This window comes from Glycine max, chromosome 1, assembly GCF_000004515.6.
Source record: "Glycine max cultivar Williams 82 chromosome 1, Glycine_max_v4.0, whole genome shotgun sequence".
In the NCBI taxonomy this organism is placed as follows: Eukaryota; Viridiplantae; Streptophyta; class Magnoliopsida; order Fabales; family Fabaceae; genus Glycine; species Glycine max.
Genome location: NC_016088.4, coordinates 25309297 through 25324048, shown reverse-complemented (window position 1 = coordinate 25324048; position 14752 = coordinate 25309297). Strand labels below are relative to the sequence as shown.

The following is a 14752-nucleotide window of genomic DNA, read 5'->3' as shown; positions in this document are numbered from 1 at the left end:
CCTAGACGATGTGAGACTTCACCTCACACTTGTCTTCCCTTATTTGTACAACTTGTCCTAAAAAGATTGTGGATGTAGGAATGAGGGTCTAAACCATGTTAAACAAATTGAGGTTGTGGATGTAAGGGTGAGGGCCCAAACCACGTTAAACAAATTTGTGATCTTTTTTCTATTTCGCTTATGATGTTGCCTCTTGTTCTTGGTTGTGTGACTTTTAAGTAATAAAGATATGAGTGTATTTTTCCCCAATAATTGGTATCATGGTTGATGCTTCAATTTGGTGATCAGCTTGAACGAGTAAGATGACGACGGTGGATCCCTTGTATCAAAGTCTTCCTGGTGGTGGGTTCAAGCGATGTGTCTCGTGGGTGGAGCGGCGATGCAATTATCTAAAGCATATGAACTCTAATGACCACCATGAAAATACTAGTCAATGAAAATGCTCAAATTCATCTCTTTTTAACATCATAAATAGAAACATCCACTAAGACAAAATATACTAACACAACTTGGAAAAGTTCAAGTCTAGTTTAAAAACTAAAAAGTAGAAAGAAGATTCTCGATGTGTGGATATACGTAGAATTTTAACACCATTGAAAAGAAAAAATTTGTTTCTTTAATAACACATCTAAGTACACAAACTTATTTGTACTTATTTATTATTATTATTATTATAGATTTTTAATACCTGAATTATGAGTTGGCTCAGTCACATCAACCTGGTTGAGAAAAACAACAAATTGGTGTCTTGAACTTTGGAGGAATTTACAGAACTACCTTGACTTGTTGCTACAGCAGCAATTCCAGCTACATAATCAATGAGTTTTGCTGGTCCTGAACGCTTGCCTTTAGCTCTCATTTGCCTCCTCTTCTCCAAGAACCATTCGGGATAGCCGTGAAGTTCAAAGCAAGTTTCCCTTTTATGTCGAGTCGCATTGCAATGACTGCATCGGATTTTGTCTTTCTTGGCTTCATCAAGGTCTCGCAAAGAACGAGGTCGCATCCCTGAGGCAGTTTTTGAAACCATTGCATGGATTATTCTACTACAAAATCCTTCCTTCCAAGCATAGTTTCTTGCCCCTGAAATTCACAGAGGATAATATGGCAGCATTCTTCAAGTCTCGGGAGCGGTTTCTTTCAAAGAATGTCACTTTCAAATTGGATTGAACTGTTGGTCAAGCCCGTTGAGAAAATTAAATACTCGATCCTTGTTAAGATCGTCCATACAGCTTTTTACATCTGCTGCACACACTCCATTCTACTTGGGCATCGCTTATCCATTTTGTTGAATCTGGGTTGCATTACAACACAGTTCATAATGTTGGGCTTCATCTTCTCCGTCATAGAACATTTGGGTAACGTAATACTATCCCAAATGTCTCGAGCAGTTGGTAACTCAATAAACATACCAATAAGATGAGGTTCCATGGTTTTCGACAACCATCCCTGTGCAACCGCATCTTCGATGACCCATTTGGAATAACTAGGATCGTCTTCTCCGACTTTCACAGTTTTTTCCATTCAAGTGGCCAAGTTTATTCAAGCACGCAGCATGAACCTTCATCATCTTTGACCATACATTAAAGTTTCTGTCGTTCAATTAAGGGTATGATGTTGATATTGGATGACTCAGAGCTAACATTCTAACTTGAGACAGGTACAATCTTTGCTTCTTAAGCCATTACAGCTTATTTGGTTTTGAGGAGTCTAGGGTTTTAGGAAAGGAGAAAAAATTGACCGTAATTCTTTCTGATACCAAGATACAGAAAAATGTTTTCTGTTCTTGTACATTATGCTTATTACTAGAAAGTATATAAATATGCAGTTCTAATTAAAGTAATTATAGTAACTGCACATGAGAATAATTCTAGGGATCCTTATTACAAGAAAAAAAAATAACGAAAATTTAAATATTATCTCCTTGACTCATGCCAACATTAGCTACTAGATTTATTGACAGTTTCGATAATAAAATGGATGCGGTGATAACTAATTTTGGAAAAATGGTGGCCAAAATGCCAGATCTTTCACAGCTAGATCCTTCAAAAAGAGATTTTAAAGAATTGGTTTAAAAACTGGGATTTAGTGAAGCCCCAAGAAATTGACTTGGCTTTAAAGTTTGCTAAAAACCCTGAATATCAGAAGTTTCTTTGGAAGTTCAAGGACCAACAAAGAATGAATTATGTCTAGAGGTTATTAGATAAGGCGATGAAGGAGCAATTGAGGATGATATTTATTATTTAGATAGGCTATTAGTGGGAGATTTCGTTTTTAGTTCATTTTCCAATAATCATTTTTTTCTAAGTTTCATAATCATTTTTTTCTACTATTGTATAGTAGTCTGAGTTCTCAGTTTCATATTCATGTGGGCAAAGGAATTAATCTTTAACTTTTTAGTTTTTCTCTGCCAAGGTTATGTATATTTGAATGTAACAGAATTTATCTGTTTAGAAACATCAATTTTAGGGTCCTTGTACAAGCATCTATAACTCATTTTCGTAGGCTATCCCTTGATGTTCAATTCTGCATCTTACAAATAGGATTGATATACTGAATATGCTCTCATTTCTGCTTTTAGCAATAAATTTATGAAATATGGAGGCAGACTTTATTATTCTGTTTCAATATAAATGAAGTATTCCAATGCAGCGGAACAAAATTGAAAAGGGTACATGGAAGCATGACAGCATGTTTTGCTGTAGAATATAGCTAATTTATTTGTATATATTGGCAAGTGTTTGTGGCTTATATTTTGGGATTAACATATCATATGTACTTGTTTGGTGTAGGAGAGTGCAGCCTTGATGCATATTTGGTGGCGTATTTTTTTCTTGATGCATATTTGTTCATTCTACCTCAATCATATCCTATCTAAAACCAATTTATTATGTATCTGACGGGCTCCTTAATTTAATTGATCTTCAGGCAGCACTGATATGATTTCACTCTTTGTATAAGGTAAAGAAAACTTGGGAGACAACACAAAAATAAAAGAAGAAATAGAGAGAAACATGACATTTAATTGCAAAAAAACATGAGTTTGAATCACAGTACACATGAGCTTGTATTGGATTTCAATTCTAGTAATCCTGAGTAGCAATGCTGAATGACTCAACAACAGCAAGTGCGCATAACCTGAGTAAAGTTGCTATTATGCTTCTGATACATGTACAACCAGATTCACATGATTTTCAGAATGTACAGCTTCTCTAACAAGTGAAATTGCTATTTGCTAATCTCACTCACTCCCTCATCATATTTAGATATATGCTATGCATATGGAGATTTAAATTACACATTTAAAAAGAAAAGTTCTTATAAGAAATCTCTTATAGATAAAGAACTGAATGTAGAAATCCTCCTTCTTCGACTCTTATTTTATCATTGTTCTTTGGTATCATTAGGCCTTCACTAGCTTGTGCTGCATTTGTTTTCAGCTCTTTCAAATGTATAATCATGTCACCCAGCAAGGTTGCTTTGTCCAACTGAGTTCAAAACTATACAAAGAAAAATTCAGATTTATAAGATATGAATGAATAATTCAACATGTGAGTTTGTAATGACATGAGTTTCATTATTGAAAGCATGAGCAAAACAGTGTGAAACGGTTAATGCCAAGTAATAAGTCATGCAAAAAGAGTCGTATGTCTATGCTTTATTTGAGGTTTCTGATAGCATCCCTTGTAAAAGAGTCGCATGTCACAGTACAATATTAGCATTTTATAATAACTATAGATGTTCAATTATTTTGTCATCATGACCCTAGTAACCAATTTACCATTAATTTGAACAAAAATTTATATGCACAAATTTCTAATGTGTAAGAGGGTAATGAGAAAATAGCTAGTTGAAGTTACACCTCCATCTTCATATGTTCTTTGCCTGATGTAGCAGAGACAACTACATTCTGTGCACCAGGCTTAATGAAGCCTTCTTTGGCTGATGCGCTTTGGAGTAGTTATTTTTTAAGGAGTAGATAGCTTGTGTTTTGTTTTTCTTCTTTCCAGTGTTTGTAATTTCAGCCGTATAAAAAAATTACAACTGAATAGAAATCATGTTTGTGATTTTGGGAGCTTCTATTAACTAAACAATAAAATCTGAAACTAACTATTTCACTAACGGCAGAATAACATATTCTTATCAATTAACTTATTCAAACTAAAATTAAAACTGCCTTTACAGATCCAAGGTACGTTCCCAATGTACTATCAGAAACTGTATGTGAACTTTAACCTGTGCTACACCTGACCTGAATATAAACCTCTTCCATTGGCTTTGTTGTACTCTTTTCTGCTGCATAGAGGTGTTATCTATTTAACAACATAAATGGTCTCAAGTAAGCAACAGTACCCTTGGCAAAAAAAAAAGTCTTACAATCAAACCCCAAGTTTTATTTCTGCATATTCAGCACAGTTAAGTTAATTCATTTCAAACACTGGTTATTTAAAGTTTTGAGAAATAACTGATACAACATATTCCATATATTAGTTAGGTATGTGAGAGGCAGAGATAGAAAGGAAACCTCTCTGTTACTTACTTGCAAAGTAGGTTCAGTAGATAGAAATTGAACATCTCTGCTACTATATCCCACTTACTGGGTTGAGTAGGTTTGGCCACATGAATCAATTGATGCCACTGGACTCCATTAACTAATGTTAGTTAACTAGATTTTGTAAAGTCACTGTGAGGTTAATTGCAGAAAAAAGTGAAATAATGCTCAGAGTAGGCTGTGTAATTGAGATGTGCCTTGGAATCCAAGAATGATATACTAGTTTGGAGCAATGTTTTTTATCTGTTTTGCATCAGTTTTGATATTGACTATGGTATTTCTTTAAATATATAAAAATAAGTATTTACATCTTAATGATTTTTCGTGATTTTTTTTATAAGAAAAACATATTTAAGAATTAAAGTACTAAGAGATACTCTTAACTTGAATACAATGTCATACAAGACTATATATATCAAATGAAAAGAAGAAAGGATACTAGATTACATTATCTGTCTTTGTCTTAAAGCATCCAGACGACTAAAACAAAGAAAGTGGCCTTGTAAACATTTCAATCACTTGAAAAGCTTACTAAATTTTGTTTCAGTTTCATGGCCATATATATCTTCATTTTTGGACACCTTGTAGACATTTTAATCGCTTGAAAAGCTTACTGCATCAACTTTGATCTGATTTCTTTCAGCTAACATAAATAATACAGATGCATAAAATGTCAATCCTTATTCTTTAAGCCACTTGACAAACCTATTAAGGTTCTCTAACGAACGACTTGCTTCGGCTATGTTGTTCATGACTTTATCCTTCAATTCCAGAGAGGGATTTGCTAGGGGCACCCAGCAGCATTGTTGGTGCACCCAGCAAATTTCCAAAATGGCAAAAATGCCCTTCAGCCTTTTTGCGAACCTTCTTCCGTTGACACTCGTGGAAGAAATGTTCCGCGAGTGTCAACGGAAGAAGAACTGCGGAAGAACCATCTTCCGTGGAACTACGCGGAAGAACTTCTTCCGCCAGAGTCAACGGAAGAAGGTTCTTCCACGAGTTAATTAGTTAAATTATTTTGTTAATTTTAAGATTATTTGGTATTAGTTAAATGATTTTTTCCTCTCACAAGTTGACCAATGGCCGATTCTTGTATGCACCGCATGATATGTGTTGGTCACTTTTTTCCTCAAATTATTTACAGTAAAATTCATTTTGGACTCGTCGTTCTTCACAGTTACACACACTCTAGTCACACACTTCTTCCTCTCTCCATTTCTCTAACTCTGACCATGCAATTGGCGTTGGTCTCATTGCATTCTCTGTAGAAATGACGAACAAGGCCAAAGGAAAAGGCAAAGAGGTCGCCGGAAAAGGTTCTGCCGGCAAGTGCAAGGGCGCCTTCGACGATGACAAGACCAGTGGCGTCCAAAAGAGAAACAAGTGAGGTGTCCTTCAGCTATTTCTGACGACGAATTAAATGCTGCGCCAAGAAGGATGGACATGCCAGATAAGGGTCAGAGTAGCAGGTCACATGTCGTCCCTCAAGAGGAAATGTTGGTCCCAAACTAACTTTTTTGAGTTTTGGGCCTTCCGTTGCAGGCCCTGTTCGAATGAACCGGTGTCTCCTGTTATTTTTTTTGGATTCGTTGACGTGCAAACATGAGATAGGCCACCTTTGGAGAGTCTCACGACTTTCCCAGATAATTTTAAAAAAACCCCGAACAGGGGTACTTAGGCAAGTTTACATGGCCCGAAACTAATTTTTTTGAGTTTTGGGCCTTCCGTTGCAGGCCCTGTTCGAATGAACCGATGTCTCCTGATATTTTTTTTGGATTCGTTGACGTGCAAACATGAGACAAACCACCTTTGGAGAGTCTCATGGCTTTCCCAGATAATTTAAAAAAAACCCCGAACAAGGGTACTTAGGCAAGTTTACATGGCCTGAAACTAACTTTTTTGAGTTTTGGGCCTTCCGTTGCAGGCTCTGTTCGAATGAACCGGTGTCTCCTTTTATTTTTTTGGATTCATTGACGTGCAAACATGAGACATGCCACCTTTGGAGAGTCTCATGGTTTTCCCAGATAATTTTAAAAAAACCCCGAACAGGGGTACTTAGGCAAGTTTACATGGCCCGAAACCAACCTTTTTCTCAGACGACAATGACTGACGTGACCCGACAGTGAACGACGTGACAGGAGGTTGCTTTAGTTTTACGCTTCACAATGTAAAATAGTTACGGGTCTGGTAAAAGGGAAGCCATGTGCCTGGCTGGGCCATTTATATAAATGATAGATGGGGATGCCCATGGTACTCAACAGCAACTAGTATTTAGAGTTTGTCAAATTAATTTTCGATAAACAATGGCATTCATTTTTCGAAATGGAACCGTCATTCACAACGAGTGTGGGGTTTATTTTCAAAGTTCTAGTCTAGTGCCCATGCGAGTACCAAACCTATGCGATTTTTCAACTCTCAAAAGCAGAATACATAGCAGTGTTCGGCTAAACAACAATGAAGTTGTGGATGAAATTCATTACTGGCGACCAATGGAAGATACAGCTAACAACATTTACTTTGAAAGTATGCAATTGAAAAATGACATGGATGTGAACACCATGTTAATGTATAATGATCAATTTTCATTTGTTGGACCGATTGAGTTGTTATGTACCGTTGGTAGAACAACAGATGTAATTTTAAACTTACTTGAACGCCCCATCATCCCTACACATGATGCGGTTCTGTATTACAACGGAAGGTGGAACATGCCACGCTAAAACAACTTTGTGGGTTATGCGTTCACCGGAATAAATCCAAAAAAATTTGATATTCCAAAAGGATGTAGCATAGATCAACTGAAGGATTTGATCAAGCAAGTAGCACCTAAAGGAAATCCTCCTCATGGGATTCACGAATCCCAAGTTGTAAGGCGTTTGTTTTATCGACAACCTAGTCATTTGGAGTATTATGAGAAAGTTTTAGAATTTAAAATTGTTGAGCTGAAATGTGACAACGACGTGCTCAAGGTGCTGGTAGAGTCTAATTACTGGAAACAATTTGTGCCAATAGAAATTTTGGCTCTCTTTAGTAAACTGGTTATGGAAAATGAGGACGATGTGGTTACGTCCTTGCGTGATTGAATGCTAGTTAAATGTTAGGCTGTTTCGTGCAAATTAAATTTGTGTCCATGATGTTCTAGTCGATGTAATATGTCTTAGTGTGTCAATTTGTTATGTTTGTGACCCGTTTGTAATGTGTAGTATGTATCAAAAAGGAATAAAAGTTTTATTATCAACTTTTAGCAAAAAAATTTATAAGGAATAAATGTTTGTGACCCGTTCGTGCAAATTAAAATTTATAACTTATTTTGTCCAATCAATTACATTTAATTAAAATTTGTAACTTATTTGTTTCAATCAATTAAAATTTGTAACTTATTTGTTTCAATGACTAACTTATTTTTTAAAAAATTTCTAGCTTCTTTTTTAAAAATTTCTAACTCATTTTTTTAAAAATTTCTAACTTATTTTTTTAAATTTCTAATTTTTTTTAAATGACTAACTTATTTTTAAAAAAATTTCTAGCTTATTTTTTGAAATGTCTAACTTATTTTTTTAAATTTCTAACTTATTTTTTTGAAATTTGTAACTTGTTTTTGATTAAATTATATAATAATTTTAAGTAAAAATTAAAATTTGTAACTTATTTATTTCAATGACTAACTTATTTTTTTTAAAGTTTCTAACTTTTTTTTTTAAATTTCTAACTCATTTTTTAAAAAATTTATAACTTATTTTTTTAAATTTCTAACTTATTTTTTTAAATGACTAACTTATTTTTTAAAAAATTTCTAGCTTATTTTTTTAAATGTCTAACTTATTTTTTAAAATTTCTAACTTATTTTTTTTGAAATTTGTAACTTGTTGTTGATTAAATTATATAATAATTTTAAGTAAAAATTAAAATTTGTAACTTATTTGTTTCAATGACTAACTTATTTTTTTAAAATTTCTAGCTTATTTTTTTTTTAAATTTCTAACTTATTTTTTTAAATGTCTAACTTATTTTTTTTTTTAAATTTCTAACTTATTTTTTTGAAATTTGTAACTTGTTGTTGATTAAATTATATAATAATTGTAAGTAAAAATTAAAATTTGTAACTTATTTGTTTCAATCAATTTCTAATTTATTATTTTAAATTTCTAACTTATTTATTTTAAATTTGTAACTTCTTTATTTGAAATTTCTAACTTATTGCTGTTTAAATTATATAATAATTTTCAGTATAACTTAAAATTTCTAACTTATTTTTTTGAATTTTGTAACTTATTTGTTTCAATCAATTAAAATTTGGAACTTATTTGTTTCAATCAATTAAAATTTGTAAATTATTTGTTTCAATCAATTTCTAACTTATTATTTTAAATTTCTAACTTATTTATTTTAAATTTGTAACTTCTTTATTTGAAATTTCTAACTTATTGTTGTTTAAATTATATAATAATTTTCAGTATAACTTAAAATGTCTAACTTATTTTGTCCAATTAATTAAATTCAATTAAAATTTCCAAGTTATTTGTTTCAATAAATTAAAATTTGTAACTTATTTTTTTTTAAATTTATAACTTATTTTTTAATATGTCTAACTTCATAAAGAAATAGAGACATTATATTTAAGTAAAAACATACATAAAGACATAATTTAAGTAAAAACATAATTTAAATACATAAAGAAATATAGACATTATCTAAGTCAATGTTTTTTAACAAATTCAAAAATAAATACTAAAATTTAAATACATAAACAAATACAATAAAAAAGATAAATCCTAATCTATGCGGGGTCTCTGTCGCGGCCTAAGACTGTCATCTGGGTCATCATCTCTAGCTATCCTCAGGCAAAGATCCATGATATCATATAAGTCAGTCCCTGCAGTCACCATCCTGAGGTTGATGACGCGCTCCAATTGCTCAACAATCCTACCCATCCTGACACATGTTGTGCAATCAACCTGTCTCAGTGAAAATAACAAGTGAGTATGAATTTATAAAAAATAATAAAGTTAAGAAAAAGTACACAACTTACCACAGAATGCGCAGGGGGATCTGACGCGACTAGAACCTCGGCGACAGGTGGCTCCACGAAGTCATCATCATGAGTTGGAAGGGGAGGCGCAGGTCTGGGCTCAGCAGTGTCCTCCGTCGGCGTCACAAAGGGGTGTGAAATCTGAAAAAACCACTCCATGTAGTCTGGGGCCACCTGCCCAGGAACTACACAGAGCTCCCCTGTAGGCGCTACATGATCTGAAAACTGTACCCACCGGTCGTCTATATTAGTACATGTCAACGAATCACGAACCGGTGGCGGAGGAACTGTTTGAATGTACCCCATTTTCCGAACCACCCTCTCTAGTCGAAGGTAGACGATGATCGGACCCCATCTGACTTGCCCCATGTACGAGGAGATCAAGTCATAGCCCCGAACTCCCCGATGCTCCGCATACGGCATCCAACAGACGTCAGTGACTGTCAGGGCATCAATACGTGCTCTGTAAGGGGCTCCCTTAATCCCGGTCATCTAGGCCTTACCCGTAAGCCACCTACAGGCACGTGGGCTAGCCTCAGCATAACCATCGTCAACAACAGACCTGTGGACTGATGGAAAGTGCTCATAAATCCAGCACTACAAACACAAAGTCCACATCAGCAATCAAACATGGATTGAATTTTACTTTAATTTAAATTACAAGCAGCGATAGTCACCCGAAGTAGTGAAATGTAACCAGCCATCTGCCGTGTAGGGGCCTGCGATGCCTCGTTAAGCTGATCGTACGAGTGGACCAAAGCGACCGCTCCCCAAGAGAATGTCCCTGCCTGTGCCAGGTCTCTGAATGCCTGCAGGTGCACAACATGGACATGGGTTGCACTCTTGTTAGCGAAAAGAGTGCAACCAACCAAATGAAGTAGGTACGCCCGAGCTACAGCAACCCACTGCCTGGCCCGACACCTACTCTGGTACATGTCCCGAAGCCAGGACAACCGAACATGAGGCCCACCTGCCTGACGTGTCTCAACTGTAGCCTCGTCTGGGGTGACCTCAAGTAGCTCCGTCAACAGCGCCACTGCGTCAGATGTAGCCATCGGCTCGAATGAATGCAGCGCGCTAGTAATCGTGATGTGCAGGAGCGACGAAACGTCGTCTAGAGTGATCGTCACCTCCCTTACTGGGAGGTGGAAGCTGCTCGTCTCCCTATGCCACCTCTCAACAAAGGCGGATATGAGTCCAGGATCAGTGGTGATCACAGAACACCTGATCAATGGATCCAATCCGGTGGCCGCAATCATACCTTCGATCTCAGCAGCCGGTCTCCCAAATTTATCTACTTTCCTACCATGGGAGACCAACTTGAGATCGGGTCGCTCCTAAATTGAATAAAAATTTATAAATTTGTGTATTTCAAAATAAAAGAAACTACTTTCTAATTATTGGAATAAAATATGTACGTACCTGTCCATGCCATATGCTGTGTGCCACATGATCAGCAAATCCTATCAAAACATATGGATTGCGTGGCCCACCGAGGAACCCCTCATCATCAGCAGCTGTCCCATCACTAGCCACTCGATCAGACTCAGCACCATCGGCGGCTCCTGTCCTCTCTGGGCTACCATCAGACGCATCAGGCACATCCTCAGCCAACTGAGGAACATCCTCAAGCAATTAAGGAACATCCTTAGCCACATCCTCAGCCATCTGGGTAACCCGTTGCCTACGTGCTGAGGCAGTGGGCCTACGACGGCGAGGAACATCCTTAGGCACATCCTGACTAAGGTCTTTGCCTCTACCTGTGCCTACCACACAACGTAGACCTCGTGTTCTAACCATGATCTGAAATCATGAAGAACACTCAAATAATTTGTGTAACAAAGCTTTGGAATTCTAACTAATCCACATAGTTTATCCAAACCCATAGATTATATATTTAGTTCAACATAATTTATCCAAATAATTGACATACAAATGCATATATAACAAATGCATATATAAATCACACCAAATATAATTCAATTGATTAGTAGAACTCAAATCCTGTCATTGTGATTCTCTCAAGACACAATTGTAGTTATTAAACCTGAAGGTTTATTTTTCTTTCCTTTATACATTGCTATTACAATCAATTAATGTGGTATAAATTCATTTAATTCATCTCTAAGTTCAAGTTAAATCAAAGAAATTATATGAACTGTCTAACTTAACATCATCACACGAATTTCATTAACTAAGCAATTTCTCACAGTGCAAATGGTTCTGACAAGCCTTGAATAGTGGTAACTCTGTGTCTCTTGAATAGCAGAGCCACTGCTATTCAAGTAGGCATGATGACGTGGTTTTTCCATCCCCTCCCTGAAACTCAAATTACTTAGGAGTGGATTTTTTGAATTAGATTCATGTGGAGTCAAACACTTTGATTGATTGTGAATTGAGAATTTATAAAAATAGAGAGTATGGCCAAATATTCAAAAAGGGCACAAGGCTTGCGGATCCATGTGGGTGCTTGGATTTGTAATCACCAACTGCACATGAATCTTAGTTACAATGAAAGTGAACTATTACAATATTCTAGTTCATATGGTAAGGTATGGAGAAAAGAGTAAGCACCCGAACAAAGCATTTGTTCTTACTAGGAAGGGCTAGATACATGGCTCACATGTGTCATTTAATTTGTCCTAGTTGTCTGTTATTCTTTCAATAAGAGCTTTTCATCCTTGTCAAGGAAGGGATTCAATGGTCAGAAATAGACAGCTAGACTTTATCAGCAAATAAGGATATTTGGTTTGTATTGAGTATTAGTAATACTAATTACCCATAATTCCTGCTAATTTCTAGCCTTATTTTTATTTTTTAAATTTTAATTAAGCTAATTATGTCAACGTATATGCTTTGTAAAGAAATTCCTACTAAACCTTTTCATACCATTTAGAGTGCATTTGGTTTGGAATGGCTTGGATTTGTAACTAATACAAATACATGTAACTAATACAAATGTGGGTGCTTGGATTTGTAATCACCAAGTGCATCATTTTGTATTCAAAATTCTCAACACATTATTTTGTATTCAAAATTCTCAATACATCAAATTAGAGGAATCAAGGTGCTCCATCATTTCGTGTTCAATTTGTTAACTAGCTATTTATGTTGTATTTTACAATATTATCTTCTACTAACACATGATGCTACTAGCTAGACTCGTCTCATGCTCGATCTCTGTCCCGTAACAGGCATAGCACAACATGTTCTTTTAAATTGTAGCAGGGGTTCCTCACCATAGTGTCATATTTCCTGTGAAAAGGAATTGGATAATCAATTTAATTTTGCTCTTTCATGTTGTGTTCCACATAACAATTCAATTTATGCAGTGTATACAGTCATTTACACATCCTAACCAAATGACAGCAAATAACAGTTCAATTTAGACATCCTAATGCATAAGTCAATCACACCAAATCACAACAAATAACAATTCAATTTAGACATCCCAATAGCAACTAAAAAACACAAAATTAGGGAGTTTGTGTAACTTAAATACAATATACACTCTGTAATACCTAATAAATAAAAAAACTAACTAATAATATCAATAAATTGCTGGTTCATACATAATTTTCAAGAAAAATAACCAATATACAGCAAAATGCATCCTGCGGAAGAAGTTTGGCAGGTTCTTCCGCGAGAAGAAAGCCTACGGAAGAAGGTTCCGCAGGTTCTTCCGCGAGCAGAAAATGTAGTCTGCGGAAGAAGGTGTTCTTCCGCGAGTGTGACAGGACAAAAATGGAGTCAGCAGAAGAAGGTGTTCTTCCGCGGGCTCCTTTGGAAGAAACTAAAAAGGTTCTTCGGCGGATGCCAGCGGAAGAACACCTTCTTCCGCTGACTCCATTTTCGTCCCCTAACACACACGCGGAAGAAGCTTCTTCTCGCAAAAGAACTTCGTCTTCAACCTCCAGCACCAAACAACAACAATGTCGTCTATCCTAAGGCCATTAACGCGATTCTAACAGATATCCAAAGCCAATGGGGTTAGAACACTAACCTCGATGGCGGAAGAAACGCTCAAACAACCCAATGGAGAACACGAAGGGACGCAACCAAAATGGAGAAGAAGACTGCTGCGAGGAACACTGCTACGAGGAGGAAGAAGACTGCTGCGAGGAAGCCCACTGAAGAACACGAACGAGGAAGGGAGCGCGGAAGAACACTGCAGACCAAGAGGAAGAAGGCGAAGAAGGGGAGAAAAATGCTGGGTGCACGGACCAGGAATGAGCGCGGAAGAAGAAAGTTTTTTTTTAAAAAATTTATTAACTTTTGATTTTTAAACGAAGGGCATTTTTGTAACTTCAATGAATTTTTGGGTGCACCTGCAATTTTGCTGGGTGCACCTAGCAGCAGCCTTCCAGAGACCTTCATTTTATGTTCTCATCATTAAGGATTTGGTCCACTTTCCTTTCTAACTCCATTCGTGACACGAGTCCATTTTTATCCCGAGTCAAAACCCAACCCAACCTTCAACTCATCACAAATGTACGTTTTGTTACATATTTGGTCTCCAAAATATGGCCACACAAGAGAGGCAACCCATTGGACACACCTTCTATGGTAGAATTCCAACCACAAGGGACATGCTAGGTGCACCTAGCAATATTGTTGGTGCACCCAGCAAATTAGTGAATGGACCATTTTGTCCTTTAATTAAAATTTAAAAAAAGCGCAATGAGCTCCCGGAAGACCATTCTGCTTTGCTTCTTTTCTTCTTCTGCTCCTTCTTCTTCCCCACGATCGCGCCTTCCTGCTGCCATTTTCGATTAGCTGTCGTTGTTGCGTTTTTGCCGTCGAGGTTAGTCTCCCCTAACTCCCCTCCCCTTTAATGTCCAATGGTCTTGTAGCATTTAGCCTAGGATAGTGGAACCTTAGGGTAGAAGACATCGTCGGAAAAAATGGGGAAAACGCGGCGGACCTGGAACGATTTCTTCCAGAAGAACCTCTTCCGGAAACTTCCCGAAAGAACCACTTCTTCCGTAACTTCCAGAAGAAGTTGTTCTGGAAATTTTCCGGAAGAGCCTCTACCGGAAGAACTTATTCCGGATGTTTCTCTGGAAGAAGTGGTTCTTCCGGAAGTAGGGATTTTTTTTTAAAAATTTGTTTTGCTTTTTTAATACATTAGGTTGTTATTTTATTTTTATAAATTATGTAGTGTATGATTTTTA

The 14752-nt window shown here is 36.2% G+C and overlaps 1 protein-coding gene and 2 long non-coding RNA genes across 3 annotated transcripts; 1 reads left to right on the top strand and 2 right to left on the bottom strand.

The window, feature by feature from the left end:
* Positions 1-766: 766 nt before the first annotated feature.
* Positions 767-3306, top strand: LOC102668734 (uncharacterized). Its single transcript, XR_412762.4, has 2 exons — positions 767-1657; positions 2790-3306. It is a non-coding gene; the product is annotated as an uncharacterized lncRNA (long non-coding RNA).
* On the bottom strand, positions 3126-5316 carry LOC121174838 (uncharacterized). Its single transcript, XR_005891293.1, has 2 exons — positions 3860-5316; positions 3126-3497 (listed from the first exon to the last, which is right to left on the bottom strand). It is a non-coding gene; the product is annotated as an uncharacterized lncRNA (long non-coding RNA).
* A 4754-nt stretch (positions 5317-10070) lies between these two features.
* On the bottom strand, positions 10071-14344 carry LOC102667741 (protein MAIN-LIKE 2-like). Its single transcript, XM_041014205.1, has 6 exons — positions 14276-14344; positions 13582-13746; positions 11301-11381; positions 11001-11192; positions 10256-10915; positions 10071-10175 (listed from the first exon to the last, which is right to left on the bottom strand). The coding sequence occupies exons 1-6, from the start codon at positions 14342-14344 to the stop codon at positions 10071-10073; spliced, it is 1272 nt and encodes a 423-aa protein (XP_040870139.1).
* Positions 14345-14752: the final 408 nt, after the last annotated feature.

Bases quoted from the DNA above. Each gene is read 5' to 3' on its own strand.
- LOC102667741 (XM_041014205.1), bottom strand. From the start codon at position 14,344: ATGGCAGCAGGAAGGCGCGATCGTGGGGAAGAAGAAGGAGCAGAAGAA. The intron at 10,916-11,000 runs GTACGTACATAT...TATTCAATTTAG, and splicing joins ACAGCATATGGCATGGACAG to GAGCGACCCGATCTCAAGTT. The intron at 10,176-10,255 runs GTGACTATCGCT...TTGTGTTTGTAG, and splicing joins GTTACATTTCACTACTTCGG to TGCTGGATTTATGAGCACTT.